Genomic DNA, 15,090 nt, shown 5'->3' on the forward strand with positions numbered 1-15,090 from the left:
TTAGAGCAGCCAGAGAGAAAAGGTGAGGCGTGTGGGTTGAATTAGGTGAGATCTCCACACACACACACTTTAAACTTTTATCCACAGTGGTTTTTTCTTACTTTTTAATGGACAAACGCTTCCTCCATTCCTTCTTTTGGCATCTCTCCATTTCTCTTCCATTCGCACAAAATGCTAAGCTGCTAAAACTCTATCAAAACACAGTAGGGAGAACTTTTGTTTCTACAATTGAGAATAAAGATTATAAGCAAGCAAAAGGCAATACAGTGGCTGGTGAGAACCGGGACAGAGCGTAAAGGAAAGCATTTGGGAGGAGCAAGACAGTCTGCGAGTTCTCCACTCGTGTTCTCTCAGTACTTTGCTGGTGACACTGTATACTTTGGGGCTATTCTGAATTCCAGCGGCCTCCTGTGCAACCTGCGTGGAGCTCTTTAAGCTCTGTTATATAACTTTGAGTCCAGAAATGGAAGTTTAGACAATGTTTATAAAAGGATGATGTGAGAGGAAAGAGCTCATTTATATTGACGGGGAAGATGAGCGGCATGAGCGGCATTCAGATTCCAGCGTTCTCTCATCCCACAGACATTTGTTCCCACATTGTTTTAGGTGGGAACTGAAACAATGGGGGACCAACCAGCTCCACTCATTCCAAGCCCTGTATTCTAGTTTTGTTTGTTTGTGACAGGGTTCTCTGGGTAGCCCTGCCTTACCTGGAATTAGCTCCGTATACCAGGCTAGCCCCCGGACTCACAAAGATTTGCCTGCTTGTACCTCTGGAGCTATGGGATTGAAGTTGTGCATGCCTACGTCCCGTTTAGGCCCCTGTATTCAAGGGTTGAGAAATAATATACATGGAAACCAATTAGATAATTCTAGTATGTTAGATATTACAAAAGAAATTAATGGCGTGATAAGACAGAGTTTGTATATGGGAGGAGATAGGCAGCCATTAGATAGGATGATGTTTAATTTACATGTATTCAGGGAAATGAGAACCCCTTGGTCATTTGGCAACCCATAAAAAAGATTTATTTACCATTGCACCTGTGTACACAGAGGGCTTTCCATGAGGAGGCTGATGCCCTTTCTGAAGAATGTTAAGGTGTAGAGTACACAACACTATTTTAGGAGTAAACCGGGTGTGGTGATACACACCTTTAATGCCAACACTCAGAAGGCAGAAACAGGAGGATCTCTGTGAAAATGAGGCCATCCTTGTTTCCCTATGGAGTTCCAAGGCAGCCAAAACTACTTAGAGAGAACCTACTTCAAAACAACCAACCAACCAACAAAAAGAGTTTCTTAGTAGTAATTTTTCCCAGTAGCAAAAGTCTAGAAGAAAGTCCTGATCTTTTTGAAAGCAGGCAGCACCCCCTTTCTAGGTTGCACAAACTCCACTGTTCAGGATCCTTTAAAAAAAAAAAAAGAAGAAGAAGAAAAAACTCATCGTGGCCTAAAGATTAAACAATCTTTAATCCCAGCACTGGGACAGAGGCCAGAGGATCTCTGTGAGCTCTAGGCCAGCATGGACTACATAGAGAGACAGTGTCTCAGATGAAACAAAAGAACCTCAAAACAAAACTCTTGCAAGCCACAGGGCTGATTGTGTCTTCCACTACCCTTGTTCAGGAAAGCTACTGCCCGCAGAGACTGTATATGGAAACGGGGACGTTATAAGCAATTGAAGTTAAAATAATATCATAGATGCGAGCTTTCATCCCATAGGATTAGTACTTTAGCACATAGTTTAAGGGTGTGGTCCATCTCAGAGGGGAAGACACTGAATCTGTGCTAGTGGCAGTGTGCAGCCAAGACCCCTTGCCATCTTACTGCTCTCAGAAAAGAAGCCAATAGAAGGTAGGTAGCAGGGCCAGCTATGAAAACCTTAGGCTGCTCTTAGTCACTCACTCCACCAGCAGGACTTTTCCTCCTAAGGGTTCCACATGCTCCCCAAACAGAGCCACCATCTGGAGACCACTACTGGGGGGGGGGTCTCATCTTCTATCTACTGAAGTGTCCTTATAGGGAGAGTGACCAGAGCTATCACCTTTTCTTCCCTTCCTCTTCCATGCATACAAACCACAGCCAGAGAGGCCACATGAAGACTCAACCAAGCAGGCCGCCATCTGCAGACCTGGAAGACAGATAGCAATAGAAAGGAATCTGCTACAAACTTCATCTTGGACTTTCACCCTCCAGAACCGGGAGGGGATAAATGCATACTGCCTAAGATCTCCAGTCTCTGATAGTTTGTTACATTGGAGGCCAGAGTAGGCTGCTACAGTGTCTTAGATTGTTCTACTTATTGCTACATAATGAGATCACAGGTCAGCAGGGATTGGTTATGTAGAATGCTGTTCACCGGTTCCTCATGTTTCTCCAGGACTCAGTTCACAGGGAATTTTGAGAACTGCATGTAGTATATCTGTCAATCACAACTACCCTCCTTCTAGACTGTTTAACAGATAGTGCACCAAAGAATATTCACGAAACAATTGTACTTAACATTAAACTAGGCACTTTCCAATGGAGCCAAGCAGTGTGGATCAAACAAATGCGGGGGACACTAGCCTTCTCAAAATTAGATGTGTTCAAACCCAAACACAGCTTCCCTTCACTACTTCCAGCCTCAAAGATCCCAACAGTTACACATTTATGACATCATGCACCGATTTCTTAAAAACCTGAATAGCTGTAGATTTCTAAACAAGGACTTCTTTTCTGCTCCGCAGATGCAGAATATTATGAAGTTATTATAGTCCATTTCCCATAAAATACAGCCGTGATGGCTTTAACCATCCGAATGTTCTCTGGCTCCCAGTCATGAATGTACCATGCACTAACTCCATGGCTTCTGGAAGGTTACTTAACATTTTAGAATGAAGGAGAAGTGGGAAAAGGAAGGGGGTTACCACCCTTCCCGCTCTCAAGACTGCAGCTAGGGTGACAATTGCTGTAGTCTTTGTTCCCAGCTCCCATATAGATCCCAAATCCATCAGCCACAACAACTTTTGCTTAAAAAGACCATTCTCCGTCCAGATGTCTCCAAACGGCTACCAACTGCTTGCAGTATCATGTCTTGATTCCTTCCAAACGATGAATGAGTTGGCTCTTCTCGAACTGCCTGGTGCCAATTCATTCTGACTACCTCACAGCTACTATTAGAAGAGCCTAGCCGGACAGCCCAGGTGCATGGCGGCTCCCATCTGGAAGAAGCTTCCCTCTCCCTCTCAAGAGTGTCCTAATTTGGGTGTCAGTCATTCCTTCCCCAGTCACCAGGACTGTATTGCAGCAGAAGGAAAATAACCCGTCACAGTTCTCTCCTCACCTGGCGCTGACTTCTCTGGGCTTGAGAAGGGTGCTTATCTTACTGGCACATCTTGAACTTTCCCTCAAAACTCTACTGAGGATTCACCCTCTTCTGGAACTGTTTTCCATAGACCTTCCCTCCACCCAAAGATCGCTCAGCAGTCATATAAATAACCCTGTGTAACTTTAATTGGCGCTGTTTATAAGCTGTGGCTTCTATCTTTTCTCCCTCCAGGTATTTTTCCGTGTGTTTGTGCTGTCTCCATTAATTTGTAAACTCCCAGAGGGCAAGGCCTCAACACGGCCTGGTGCTGTCATAAAGGGCATGTGCCCGGGAGGATGAACGAGAGGCAGCGCCTTTCCTTTATTACTAGCCCCCTCTGTTTCTGATTTTCAAATCATTTTTCCTCCGTGATGACTGAGACCGGAAACTTCAAATAAAATATATCTAGATTGAGCTAGGGTGCAGATAAATAAAATAAAACCAAGAGTTACAATCTTTTCACAACAGAAGGGGGAGGGCGTGCAGGTATTTTGACCCATAGGGGAATCGGTAGTGTATTATTATAGTTTCTCATCTTGGGAGTTGTATTCTTGTCTCTTGAAGGCTGCAGGAATATCTCAGAGAGAAAATAATATCCGCTTCCAAAGCTGAGCTCTAAAAACTGAACAGAGCCTGGAGAAACATCCAGACGATCTCATTACAAGTTTGTACTGTGAGTGGAAGGAAAAAGAAAGTAATCTGGGAGACCTCCTTCTCAGAAAAAGCAGCACTGTTCCGAGACCAGGATCACTTAGCTGGGAGAGCCTTCTTCAGCTCAGGTGAGGAAGGGAGTCCACCGAGGTCCTTTCCTAGCCTGGGTTAGAGCTGGGGATTCCATCCTCTGGCCCACCTGCTGCACTGGCTGCTAGCTGCACCCACAGTGAAGAATGTCTGGCTGTCACCAGGCGCTGAGCTCAAGGTATAACCCACGTAGGCGGTTCACCAGATAACATCAAAGCTACAAGCAGGGGCCAGAAAAGGGGGGGTGGGGGGGGCAGCGCAGCGAGGGAACCAAGCGCCTCCCCCAGCGTTTCCTCTCACGCCCACTTCCAACCTAGGAGGCTTTTGGTTTCTGCTTTTGTTGTTTTTAAAATGAAAAGTTGAACCCAGGAAGCTTGGGAGCAGACTTTTTGCTCTGCAGTTCGGTAAGTTTTCTTCCCTCGGTTCTTTTGTCTGCTTGGCTTGGGAAGAGCTGGGTCGTAGGGGACAGTCGCTGCGGAGCTTGAGGGGAAGGGTTTGTAGTTGGGTCCCTCGGAGTGGGAGGCAAGTGTGGGGGGGAGGGGACTCGTTGGTGGACGGGAAAGCCCAGCAGGCAGGGTGGAGGGGAGGGACTGGCGGCGTGACCCAGGGCCAGCGGGAGGAACCTCCGGGATCTCCGCGTGGCGGTGGCGCTGGTGGCCGCACGGGGCGGAGGGCCGGAGCCACGGGGCCGCGCCAAGGGGGAGCCCGAGCCAGGCAGCACCAGGTGGCTGCGTGGGAACCAGGGTTGGGAAGGAGCGGGCGCAGCGCAGCATTGACGGGGATCTCCCTGAACTGTTCAGCCGGAGAAATATGGTCAGAGTCCCCACAGGACCCCACTTCTCCCAAGGGGAGCAACATAGACATTTACATGGCCCGCTGGGTAGAGACAGAGGGGCCCCTAGGAACCTCTCTGCCTCTCCTGATCTAGAACGTCACCCGGATCTCCCTTGTTCCAGGATTTTTGACAGTTCAAGCTTAAGTTTACCACTCACAGGCTAGTCGGGTTCACACATCCAATTCCGTTTATTTGCAATATTCCGAGGACCTATTATTTACAAAACAAGCCGTAACAAGCTATTTATTATAACATAGCTGCATTTCCCCTGCATTCTGGCATGAAAGAAACCGTGTTTCGAAAATTCAGAAAACTTACCAGGAAAGTGTTCTGTATTATCTGTCTCAGAGACAAGTTTTAATACCTGTTTGCTGATCAAGAAAATATAGTGAAATGACAATTCAAAATCAGATATGCAGTTTGTTCAAACGTTCAAAGCATTGCTATATCCTGAAGACACTGGGTCCGTGGGTATATGTCAGCTGTGTTCGGTAACTATTGAGTCAAAAACGCACCCTGGCACTTAGCTTTTGTTTTCCCGTTCCTAGCAACACAAATTCGACTTACAAAGAATGTGTCTTTACCCTAACACATTAGTTCACATCTGCTTGTATGTGTAGCTTTAGATTCAAACAGCCCAACTGGGGGAGGGGCGCTACATTGCGCGTTTTGTGAATCCGACCCATTGGGTGTTTCATTTAATAATCTAGATGCTAGCCCAGTGAAATATTAAAATGGCACTATTTCATTGTAGGGCTAACAGGATGTTACCCACCATCTGAACTTTCTAGTTGCATGATCTTTGCTCTATGACCAAATTTACTTTTTCGTAGGCATATTTTCCCCTTTGCAAAACATTATTTTTGGCTCTAAGCTTGCCATTACTGAGTATTCCATTTTTAATCATTTCCATTCTGGGGCTTTGAGCTTTTCTTAGCTCGAATGAGTTAGAGGTAGGACTTCCTCAGGGGATTTTAGGGGTCAACCGTTAGCAGGAACGGCCTAGACATCTTTATGAAAGCCCAAGGGAACAAAACAAGTTTGCACAGATGGTCAGCTGTTAGTAGGCGTATGGTCGTTTAGCAATGAATATTTTTGTTTTGCGTCCTTTTTTTACACGTTTTTCTTTCCAACTTTGAGGTGGCCCGTTAAATCAGTCACTTCTGCCTGCTTTTTAGCGGCTGTGTGGAACTTTTAAATTTAAACTGCTACCAACTTTTATGTCTAACCTTGAAAACCTGCTTCCTTCCCCAGACTCAGCTCTGCTGATATTTCCAGAAGTTTCCAGCCCCCTTTTTCTAACACTTTCTAGCAGCCGGGGGTCAAGCTCTGGTTTGTAATAAATTAGTCTGTCTTCCCTTTCACTCCCCCAGAGTTCCAGAAACCCGCTGGGTGGCTCCGCCCCGCACCCCCTCCTCTGCTCCCAAAGTTCCCTAGCGGGTTAGTCCCCAGTTGTCAGGCAGGCAAGGAGGGGTTAACTGCGCTCCCTACTTGGGCTCTGGGAAGCACCGGCTCTCTCCGGAATAACCTTGGCTTTCCTCGGTCTTTTAATAGAACATCCGCCACCAAAATAGTGGTTTCAGTTCAGGGCTTAATAACACGTCCCCGCTGCGACCCTCCAAATCAACACCCCGCCCCCTATCTCTTTTTTTTTTTTTAAAGTTATTTTTCAAAAGTTAATGAGTTTAAAGTTTCACAATGATTTCCCCTTCCCTTTACGTGGAGCTGAGGAAACCCCCTTGGGGTCCCCCCTCCCTCCCTCCCTCCTTCCCGGGTCCTCCTCCTCCCGACAAGGGCCAGGGCGAGGGGCGGGGCTGGGAGACACCATGACGTCACCGGGCCGGCCCACATCCTGCTCTAGAAAGTCAAAAGACGGTAAAGAGAATCGGGCGCCGCCCGGCCCCGCCCCTCCTCCCGGGCCAACCGCCCCCTACTGCAGCCCGGCCGGGCTTCCCCCGGCCACGGAGCCCCGCCTCCTCCACCGCCCCGCCCTGCCCCGCCCCTCGGGCCGCGCCTCCTCCCGCGTCCTGGGTCCCCGCGGCGGGGCCTGCGGCGGGCGGGCGGGCGGGGCGGCAGGGGCCCCGGGCCGGCTTCACGCGAGCCCGCCCTCCCGCCGCAGCCCCCGCCCCGCCGCCCCCGGGGATCCCCTGCCGCCCCGCCCACGCGCGGGGGAAGCCGCCGACCTTCGCCCTGGTCGCCCTCGAGCTGCCAGCCGTCCTCACAGACACCCGGGAGAGGTAAAGGCCGGCCGCTCTCCCGCCGCGTCCCACCCCGTCCCTCCCGCGCCCTGCTCGCGCCTTGGTGACGGTCGGCTGCAGGACCGGGCGCGGCAGGGACGGAGCTGCCGGAGGAGGTTTTGCTTGTGTCCCGGTTGTCAAGTGCAGCGCAGCTCCCGACGAGTGCGGGCGGGGTGCGGGCCGGGCGCGGTGGTGGTGGGGGCGCTGCACCCGGGAGAGCGCAGCGCGGGGGGCGGGGGCCGGGACCACCTCCCCCTGGCGGGCGGGCGGGCGCGGGTATGCCTGTGAGTGTGTGCGCGTGTGCCGGCGCCGACCTTGCGGAGGGGAATGCTGCGTGCGGGAGCCGCTTGCCACTTCAGCGGGTCCTGGCCGCACGGGCGGCGGGAGCTGTGGTCCTGCGAGCCCAGCAGGTACGGAGGGCCGGTCTCCCGAATCGCCACCGCCGCTTCTTGCAGGAGGACTCGGCGGGGCTGCGGGAGACCAGGCCGCGGCTTCCGCACCTCCCGGCTTTGTGGCTCGCTTTCCCTTTCGTTCTTTGCCCGGAGTGCCTGTTTACTCCGGGCCACCTGGGTAGTTTCTCTCAGGGTAGGGCGCGCGCCCGCCGCCGGTGGATCGGGGGCGGTGGGCAGGGGCGCGGGGCTGCTGGGGCTCGCCGAGGGGTCGGGCTCTAGCAGGAGTTGCGGCTAGAGAGGGGAGGGGGCGGCGGTGGCGAGGCTGGCGAGGAGGAGTCTCAAGGCTGCCGCGCTCGCCTGCTCTGTCCTCCTCCTCCGGCTCTCCGCATCCACTCCAGGCTCCTTCCGGAGCTGGCACTTCCATTCCCCCCTCCTTCTGGCATGCGAAGCGCTTTGTTCAGTGCAGCGTTGCAGAGGGGTTTTCCCAGGCTCCGCCCTCCACATTCATTCATGTTTTTTCTCCTTGCGACTGTCTTTACGCTTTTTGATCGTGTCCTGTTTTTGCACCTTGTAGTATATATTTCTTTCCCGAAAGAATGGTTGCTCACTCCTCCTTGTCGCTACGGTGCTGTCGTCTTTGATAATAACCACTTCTCCACCTCGGATTTAAACGTGGGCTGGACAGCTAGGGACAGGGGGTGGAGGCTGCAAAACCGGGTCGCCCAAAGCTGTTACAGGTTGGGAATTTGCATATTCTACATTTGTGCTTGGGAAGCTGGTGGGGGGTCACGTGATCGGCTTACAATCAGAGTTTACGCTTTGAAAACTTCCTAATATTGTGACCGCTTAGAAGCGTTAGTTTTAATAAGGAACGGAGCCTTCATAGGCTTTATCTTTAAATTCTCTGTGCAGTCGGAACCTTCTTGAGGAGCACTATCTTTTGTAGGTCATTAGCTGGTGCTGCAAGGGACATCATCCATCGTTGACCATCGTGTTTCATATTCTTCCTCCTGCATTAGGTTGTGATCAGTTTGCGCTATGCCTGAGCCGACTAACAGCCCTGTTAGGAATACAGCCGCAAGCACGTTAATTGTAGCCGCCTTTTCCATATGCGTTTTAGCTAAAGTGAAAGGATACATTTCTCAAACCTTATTCTGGGTTATTAGACACATTCTTTCCCTTAGAGGCGTTTTTCCCGGGAATTAATATTTCAGCATTTTCGTGAGGCAGGCAAAGCTTCTACATTGTTTAGCTTAGTCCTTATAACAACCCCTTCTGAGGTGGATAATGTTTCCTGGTTTTACAGCTTGGGAAATCTGATCTTTTCAGAGAGGTTAAGTACCTTGAACAAGGCCACACAGTATGGGGTAAAGCCTGGTCGCGAACCTGTCTGGTTTGATTCCAAAGTATGTCCTCACAGTGATTTGCTGTGTCACTCATCCCTTTGGGAGGGGGGTGTCTAGAGGAGGTAAGTGTTATCTTCTATGAGGAAATGGGCACGGAGTCATGTGGCGCCACATTCCATAGTTATTGATCTGAGGCAGATTTCATAACCTCCCAAAACTATTTTGTTTTAAATATAAAACGGATGAATTAGAGCTGTTGTCCCAGTTGTTAGGATTAGATTAGGTGATAAGTAGAAATTCTTCAGTAAAACTAGTACCCTAGTACCCACTAAATGTTCTCTTGTGCTGTGTGTAGTAATAGATACAAGAGCTTTTAAACAAAGCATCCTTAGTCTATTCTTTCTGTTTGCTTAGTAATTAAATTTTATTTCACCTTTAGTGCCAACATAATGGGCTTTGCTTATCAGCGTTGTTGCAGGAAGTTAAAGCTAAAATTTTAACAGATTGTTGGGAAAGAATCTAATGGAAGAGAAGAGAACTCGGGTTGCTGGTTTGGGCATATGGGTGGTTAGTTTTCAGGCGCATTCAGCCTTTTGACATTGCAACATAATGTCATGGCTCAAGAACCTTGCAACAGAGTTACACACACACAAAGGACAAAAGAAATCTTGTAATGTTCTAAGTAAGTCTGCCATTTTGTATTGGGTGGAATTCATAGAGATCCCCAGTCAAACTTGGCTACTGCCCATGGGCTGTAGGCTGGACCTGCCTGCTGGATAATTATATATTGGCATGATGAATTTCAGATTGCTTTTGAAAAGGCACAGTCAGGACAGACAAAGTTATGCTACAGTAACAAGTAATTCCCAGGCAACAGAGACTTAAAACAACAAAGGACTGTTTTTTTTGCTAAGGCGACGTGATCATATTGTGTTACTGGAATTGCAACCCTTTAGTAACCTACACCAACTGGAACAGTACCTGACCTGTGCTAGAGGGGACAGAATGCTCTGGAAGATCTTTCTTTGATAACTGAGTGTGCCAGCATGGATGTGAGGCATGTCTGTGGCCTACTCAAAGGTCAGCATGCAGCTGCTGATCACAGGCATGTGTAGTCCTGCCAGTGAGCCTGGAATGAAGGTGTTGCCATCACTGGGGAACAGCCACCATAGCAACTGTGCATGTTAGCTGAGTCAATGAAAGAGACATGACCAAAGCATTGGGCTTCCCTTAGAATGGGCATATGGACTATATACATCCTGACTCTTTGTCACCTTATACTAACTTTATCATTGTAATTCCAGTAATGCTTTCCTAAGTGAATATTTTCACTCTTGTCTAGTGTATGTCTAGTGACTCCTTTCCCTCGTGTAGTCAACAAGAGGATCTGGGGAGTGGTATGATGACCTCTCCCAGGCTTAGTTAACAGCAAATAATGTTCGCAAAGGTTACTTTTTCTTGTGGTTAGATCAGCACTGCTCTAAACCCTAACTTTTGAAGTATCCTTTTCTTTTAAAGGTAGTGGGATTTACTGCTTTTATCTTTTTCTTTACAGCACGTGGATTAACTGATGTCCTACAAGTACATGGAGCCAGCCTTTTGTAACCTGATCTTCCAACAATTTCTAAGAAGAAAAAAGAGCTCTTAAATCTAAGAAAATGCCTCGAACGAAGCAGATTCATCCCAGAAATCTCCGAGGTAAGCTCTGTGTTCAGGGAAGAAAGGCTTCCAGTGATCTCATCCAGCATGTTGTTGGCACCAGCAATGGCTGAGAGTTCCTTAGACTCTGAGCCTGCTTCCCAGCCAGCTCCATTTTGCTTCATTCCTCTCGTCTTATGTAGTAGCTGTCTCTTACATGTTGAATGAATGAATTCCACAGAATTACAGTTCTCCAGTGACCTGTTCTAGGCTGAGATTTGCCATTTCTGAGCAGGGACTGTGGAATCTGAAATGGATGGTTGATATGTTCTGGTAATTGAATCACTTTTATCTTCATTATAAAAAAATCCTCTATCCTTTTGTATCTCTGGGAGATTGAACGCTGTCTTCAAGCTTGGTAGGCAGGTGCGCTATCAGTGAGCTTTCTCACTGAATTCCATGTTTATTGATCAGAGATTTAGTTCTGTAAGTTGTATCAGGATAAAGAGGTGAAGAAAGTTAGAATTGACATTTACACAGTATATTATTTGCAGAAGTCAGAACAAACTGACTCATTTTTAACAAAGCAGCATCTTGTTAATATTTGTGTATAAGGCTAGGGGTCTAGCTTGGGGCTAGGATATGGGTTTACCCCATTGGAGGCCTTGGGTTCTATTCCCAGCACCAAACAAAACAAAGCAAAGGATACATATTAAACATATTTCATATAAACACTAGAAGGTAAATGTTTTTCTCTTTAAGGTAAAGATATTTAGTATCGGGAAAGGAAAAACATTTTACTGTATTTGAAATGATTTGTATTGTTTTGATGTGTTTCATTCACTGGGAATAGCAGTTATCTTTTCTATTTGACTCCCCTCTATAAAAATTCAGCAGAATTGGACTTGTACGATGGCTCAGCTGGTAAAATGCTTGCAGTGCTACTAGGAGGACCCGAGTTCAGATATCTAGAAGCCATCTAAGACGAGAGGCAGTAGTATAGGCCCGTCATCCCAGTCTGGCAAAATGGGAGGTGGAAACAGAATCCTCATAAGCTTGTGGGCCAGTCAGTGTGGTATACCTAAACACCAAGAGATCTGGTCTCAGGCGAGGCAGAAGGTGAGAACTGACACTTTGCATTGTACAGATGTTGCTTAAGGTATTGCTCGTAGCTACAAACATGTGCACATATATTGTCTGTAGAAGACAAGGGCTGATTAAAACTTCTTCATTCATATCCGCTTCTCACTGAAGGAAGTTTTACAAACTCTTAGTTATATAAGAATATAAAATATAAAATAGATATTTGAAGCAAGCTGTTGTTAACAGTCATAATTAAAAAATATTTTATATGTTTATATACGCACATGTGTGTGCAATTACCTCAGAGGCCAGAAGAGGGTGTCATGACCCCTGGAGTTACAGGCAGTTGTGGTTATCCAGTACCACAGAGGATAGTAACGGAACTCCCATCCTCCACAAAATTAGCAAGTGCTCTTAACTGTCAAGCCATCTTTCTAGCCCCAAATCATAAAAGTTTAAAAAATAATTGTTCATTAATTTTGTCACTAATGATAAAAAGATTTGTGTGCTAAATTTGTTGTGCCTATTATTTATTTATTTATTTATTTATTTATTTATTTTTTTTTTTGGTTTGATTTTTTGAGACAGGGTTTCTCTGTGGTTTTGGAGCCTGTCCTGGAACTAGCTCTGTAGACCAGGCTGGTCTCGAACTCACAGACATCCGCCTGCCTCTGCCTCCCGAGTGCTGGGATTAAAGGCATGCGCCACCATCGCCCGGCGTGCCTGTTAGTTTTTACGCAAAACAATTAGGTCTCAGAAGACCCTTTGATGCTGGAGCATGTGCAGCAGCTGGAGGGTTTTCAGTTGATCGGTGCTCTGAAGTGGTGCTGAGAATGCTGTTTCACACAGCACATGGTGCCAAATGGCAGAAGCATGCTTAGGGCCATTCAGAACCCTGGGAATTCTGTCCAAACCCCAAATCTTCTTTCTTTCTTTCTATCCATCCATCCATCCATCCATCCATCCATCCATCCATCCATCCGTACAAAACTCAAGTCAGAAACTGTAACAGCAATTTTTAAAATCAAAAATCTTAACACTAGCAATACAACACAATGCGCAACACAAATTTGATACATACATGCTGTGGTTGGAAAATATTAAGTTGTTTCATGTTTCCAGAGGAGCAGGAAACTATGGACAGTTTAACAGGGCAGTTTATAACATATAATTGTTTGGAATCTGAGCCGAGGTATTTCAGGCAGGCTTCCTTGAGCGTGTGATGGCCGGTTTGGTATGAAGTTCACTTGTTCTGTATCCAGAGCCAAGGCTGCAACAAGTCCATGCTGCAGGATCAATGAGCATTGCTCCCCCTCCTTGATTTTGCATTCATCATGCATTGGGTTTTCAATTAATTTTTGGTCTGTGCTTATTTGGAAATCTTTCACTGTTACCAAAGTTTTTTTTTCAACCCCCACATTCGGTTTTTAAGAATTAAGCAAGTGACCCACAATTTAAGAGTCTGAGCTGAGAGAGTTGTAACACAGTGGTATTTGCATATCTAAAAAACAGTAAAAAGTACAGCATAAAAGGTGAAAATGCCGCATTCATCCAAGCCCCTTGTTGTGCATGGAGGCTACAGGCTGTAGGCCTGGAAGCTGCCTTGGGTGATCAGAGTGTGATGAGTGACCCTGATGGCCTGGGGCACGGGTACCAAAGTAGACTTCCTGAATACTGTGTAGTCAGGCTGTGTTTAAAAATGTTTTTTATTCAATAATAACATTAACATACCATGGTTACTTTTTAATCTTATAAATGAAAAGAAAGCTTGACTTTGGCTCCTGCAATAAAAATTAGCATAAAATAGAAATACATTTTACAATTGTCCAAAAATATTTTGTCTTTGTACTCTTATTCTTCCAGTTTTCTATGTTTCTTTGCTTTTAATTTTATTATTTATTTGTTTGTTTGTTTGTTAAAACCTGAAGGCACACTCCTGATGGTGGCACACGCATTAATCCCAGCACCGGGGAGGCAGAGATTGGCCAGAGCTGTTAACACAGAGAAATCCTGTCTCAGAAAATCAGAACAAAAAGTTCTAAAAAGAAAGTAAAAAACAAACAAAAATGCAAACAGAGAGCACGTACTTTGGTGAGCTCTACCTAGGGTTAGCATCAGTGCTGCAGTCTCTACCTTGTACTCATGGGAGGTTTTCAGGGCTCTTTACACAGAGCTGACTTCTTGGAGCTGTCACCTCCTGTGATGACAGCACTCTCCAGGATCCCTTCTTAGGTCTTGCCTGAGGCCACTCTACAGCTGTGTGTGTGTGTGTGTGTGTGTGTGTGTGTGTGTGTGTAGACAAGGAGGATAGTGTAATAAGTACACAGCCAGTGACATTGTTTATATCAATGTCGTTCTGTACGCTGTAGGATCTGCTTCTGCATGTCTGCTGTGCAGCAGGTTCCCAGGACCAGTGTCCTCACAGTGATGATGGTTTTTGCTGTGCAGTTGGGTAACAGATAATCTTTAGCTCTGTAATAAGAAACAGACTGTAAAGCACACACCTTCAACGTCAGAGATGTCTTAACAGTTAGACAGTTAATAGTAAGTGTTCTCAGCAGAAACATACTTGACCAGTCATCATAAGATGATATTTGGACATATGATCAATATTCTGAGCTACTTGAATCTTGAAACAGTGTTGGTTTCCTGTCTAAAAATGTTTCAGAACTCTGTGCTGGCAACACAGAGTTGCTGCTAACTCCCCTGGACTCGTGTTAGAACTGACGAGTATAGTACAGTGTTTAGTGAGGTGGGGATTTAGATGAGCAAATTGAATGTAACATTTGGGCATCACAGAGAAACCATGGAACTTGAAAATGGGTGCTTCACTCTCAGAATCTGAACTTTTCGAAGAGTGGACTTTATCTTGTTTACAGCTGCAGGCGAGGCCCTCAGGGTAGTGATGCTTGCCAGGATGGGCATTTGGAGGCCTGCCTTTAGGTTTTTATCTGTTTTGAGAGCCATGTTCCAGTTTGTGTGAAGGTAGCAGATAGGTTAATAGTGGCCTTAGCTAGCTAATGGAGTTTAGAAATTTGTTAATGAATCCTAGACTTAAGGATTAATTTATGACTTCTTAGCTTTACAATTGTGTAAAGGATTCACGCTCGGTAGATGCCCTCTCTAGCTGGGACTGGTGGCGTGACCTTCACCTGTAACTACCTGTAACCTGCATCTGTCGTTGCAGCTGACTCAGGAAGCTGATGCTCAGTGATTCCTGAGGCCAAGAATTCAAAGTTAGTCTGGGCAAGTTAGTACGTCGCTATCTCAGCCAATGAAAGAAACCCATCTATTGTTAGTAGAGACTGTTGGTTCTTGGCTATTTTCATAGGATGCTCCTATGATCGCTTGCTGCTGGGCAGTGGCAGTGAGTCTCAGCAGTTAGTCAGTTTGTGATTAGGAAGGACACAGTGGACCCTGGAATGCACAGCACTGCTGAGGAAAAGCAGTCATTAGTCGGTGGAAT

General features: G+C 46.7%; 1 protein-coding gene across 2 annotated transcripts in view; it reads left to right on the forward strand.

Moving 5' to 3' along the window:
• The first annotated feature begins 7,063 nt into the window (after positions 1–7,063).
• Positions 7,064–15,090, forward strand: part of Hivep1 (HIVEP zinc finger 1) — a 134,931-nt gene continuing 126,904 nt past the window's right edge. The window contains exons 1-2 of one of the 2 annotated variants that reach the window (XM_057787314.1): positions 7,064–7,165; positions 10,459–10,601. In XM_057787314.1, coding sequence (XP_057643297.1) covers positions 10,562–10,601 — 40 coding nt within the window. In that variant the 5' untranslated portion in view covers positions 7,064–7,165; positions 10,459–10,561. Of the gene's footprint in view, positions 7,166–7,434; positions 7,576–10,458; positions 10,602–15,090 lie in introns of those variants that run through there. The other variant, XM_057787313.1, reaches the window with a different exon arrangement.

This window comes from Chionomys nivalis, chromosome 13 (assembly GCF_950005125.1).
Source record: "Chionomys nivalis chromosome 13, mChiNiv1.1, whole genome shotgun sequence".
Lineage (NCBI taxonomy): Eukaryota > Metazoa > Chordata > Mammalia > Rodentia > Cricetidae > Chionomys > Chionomys nivalis.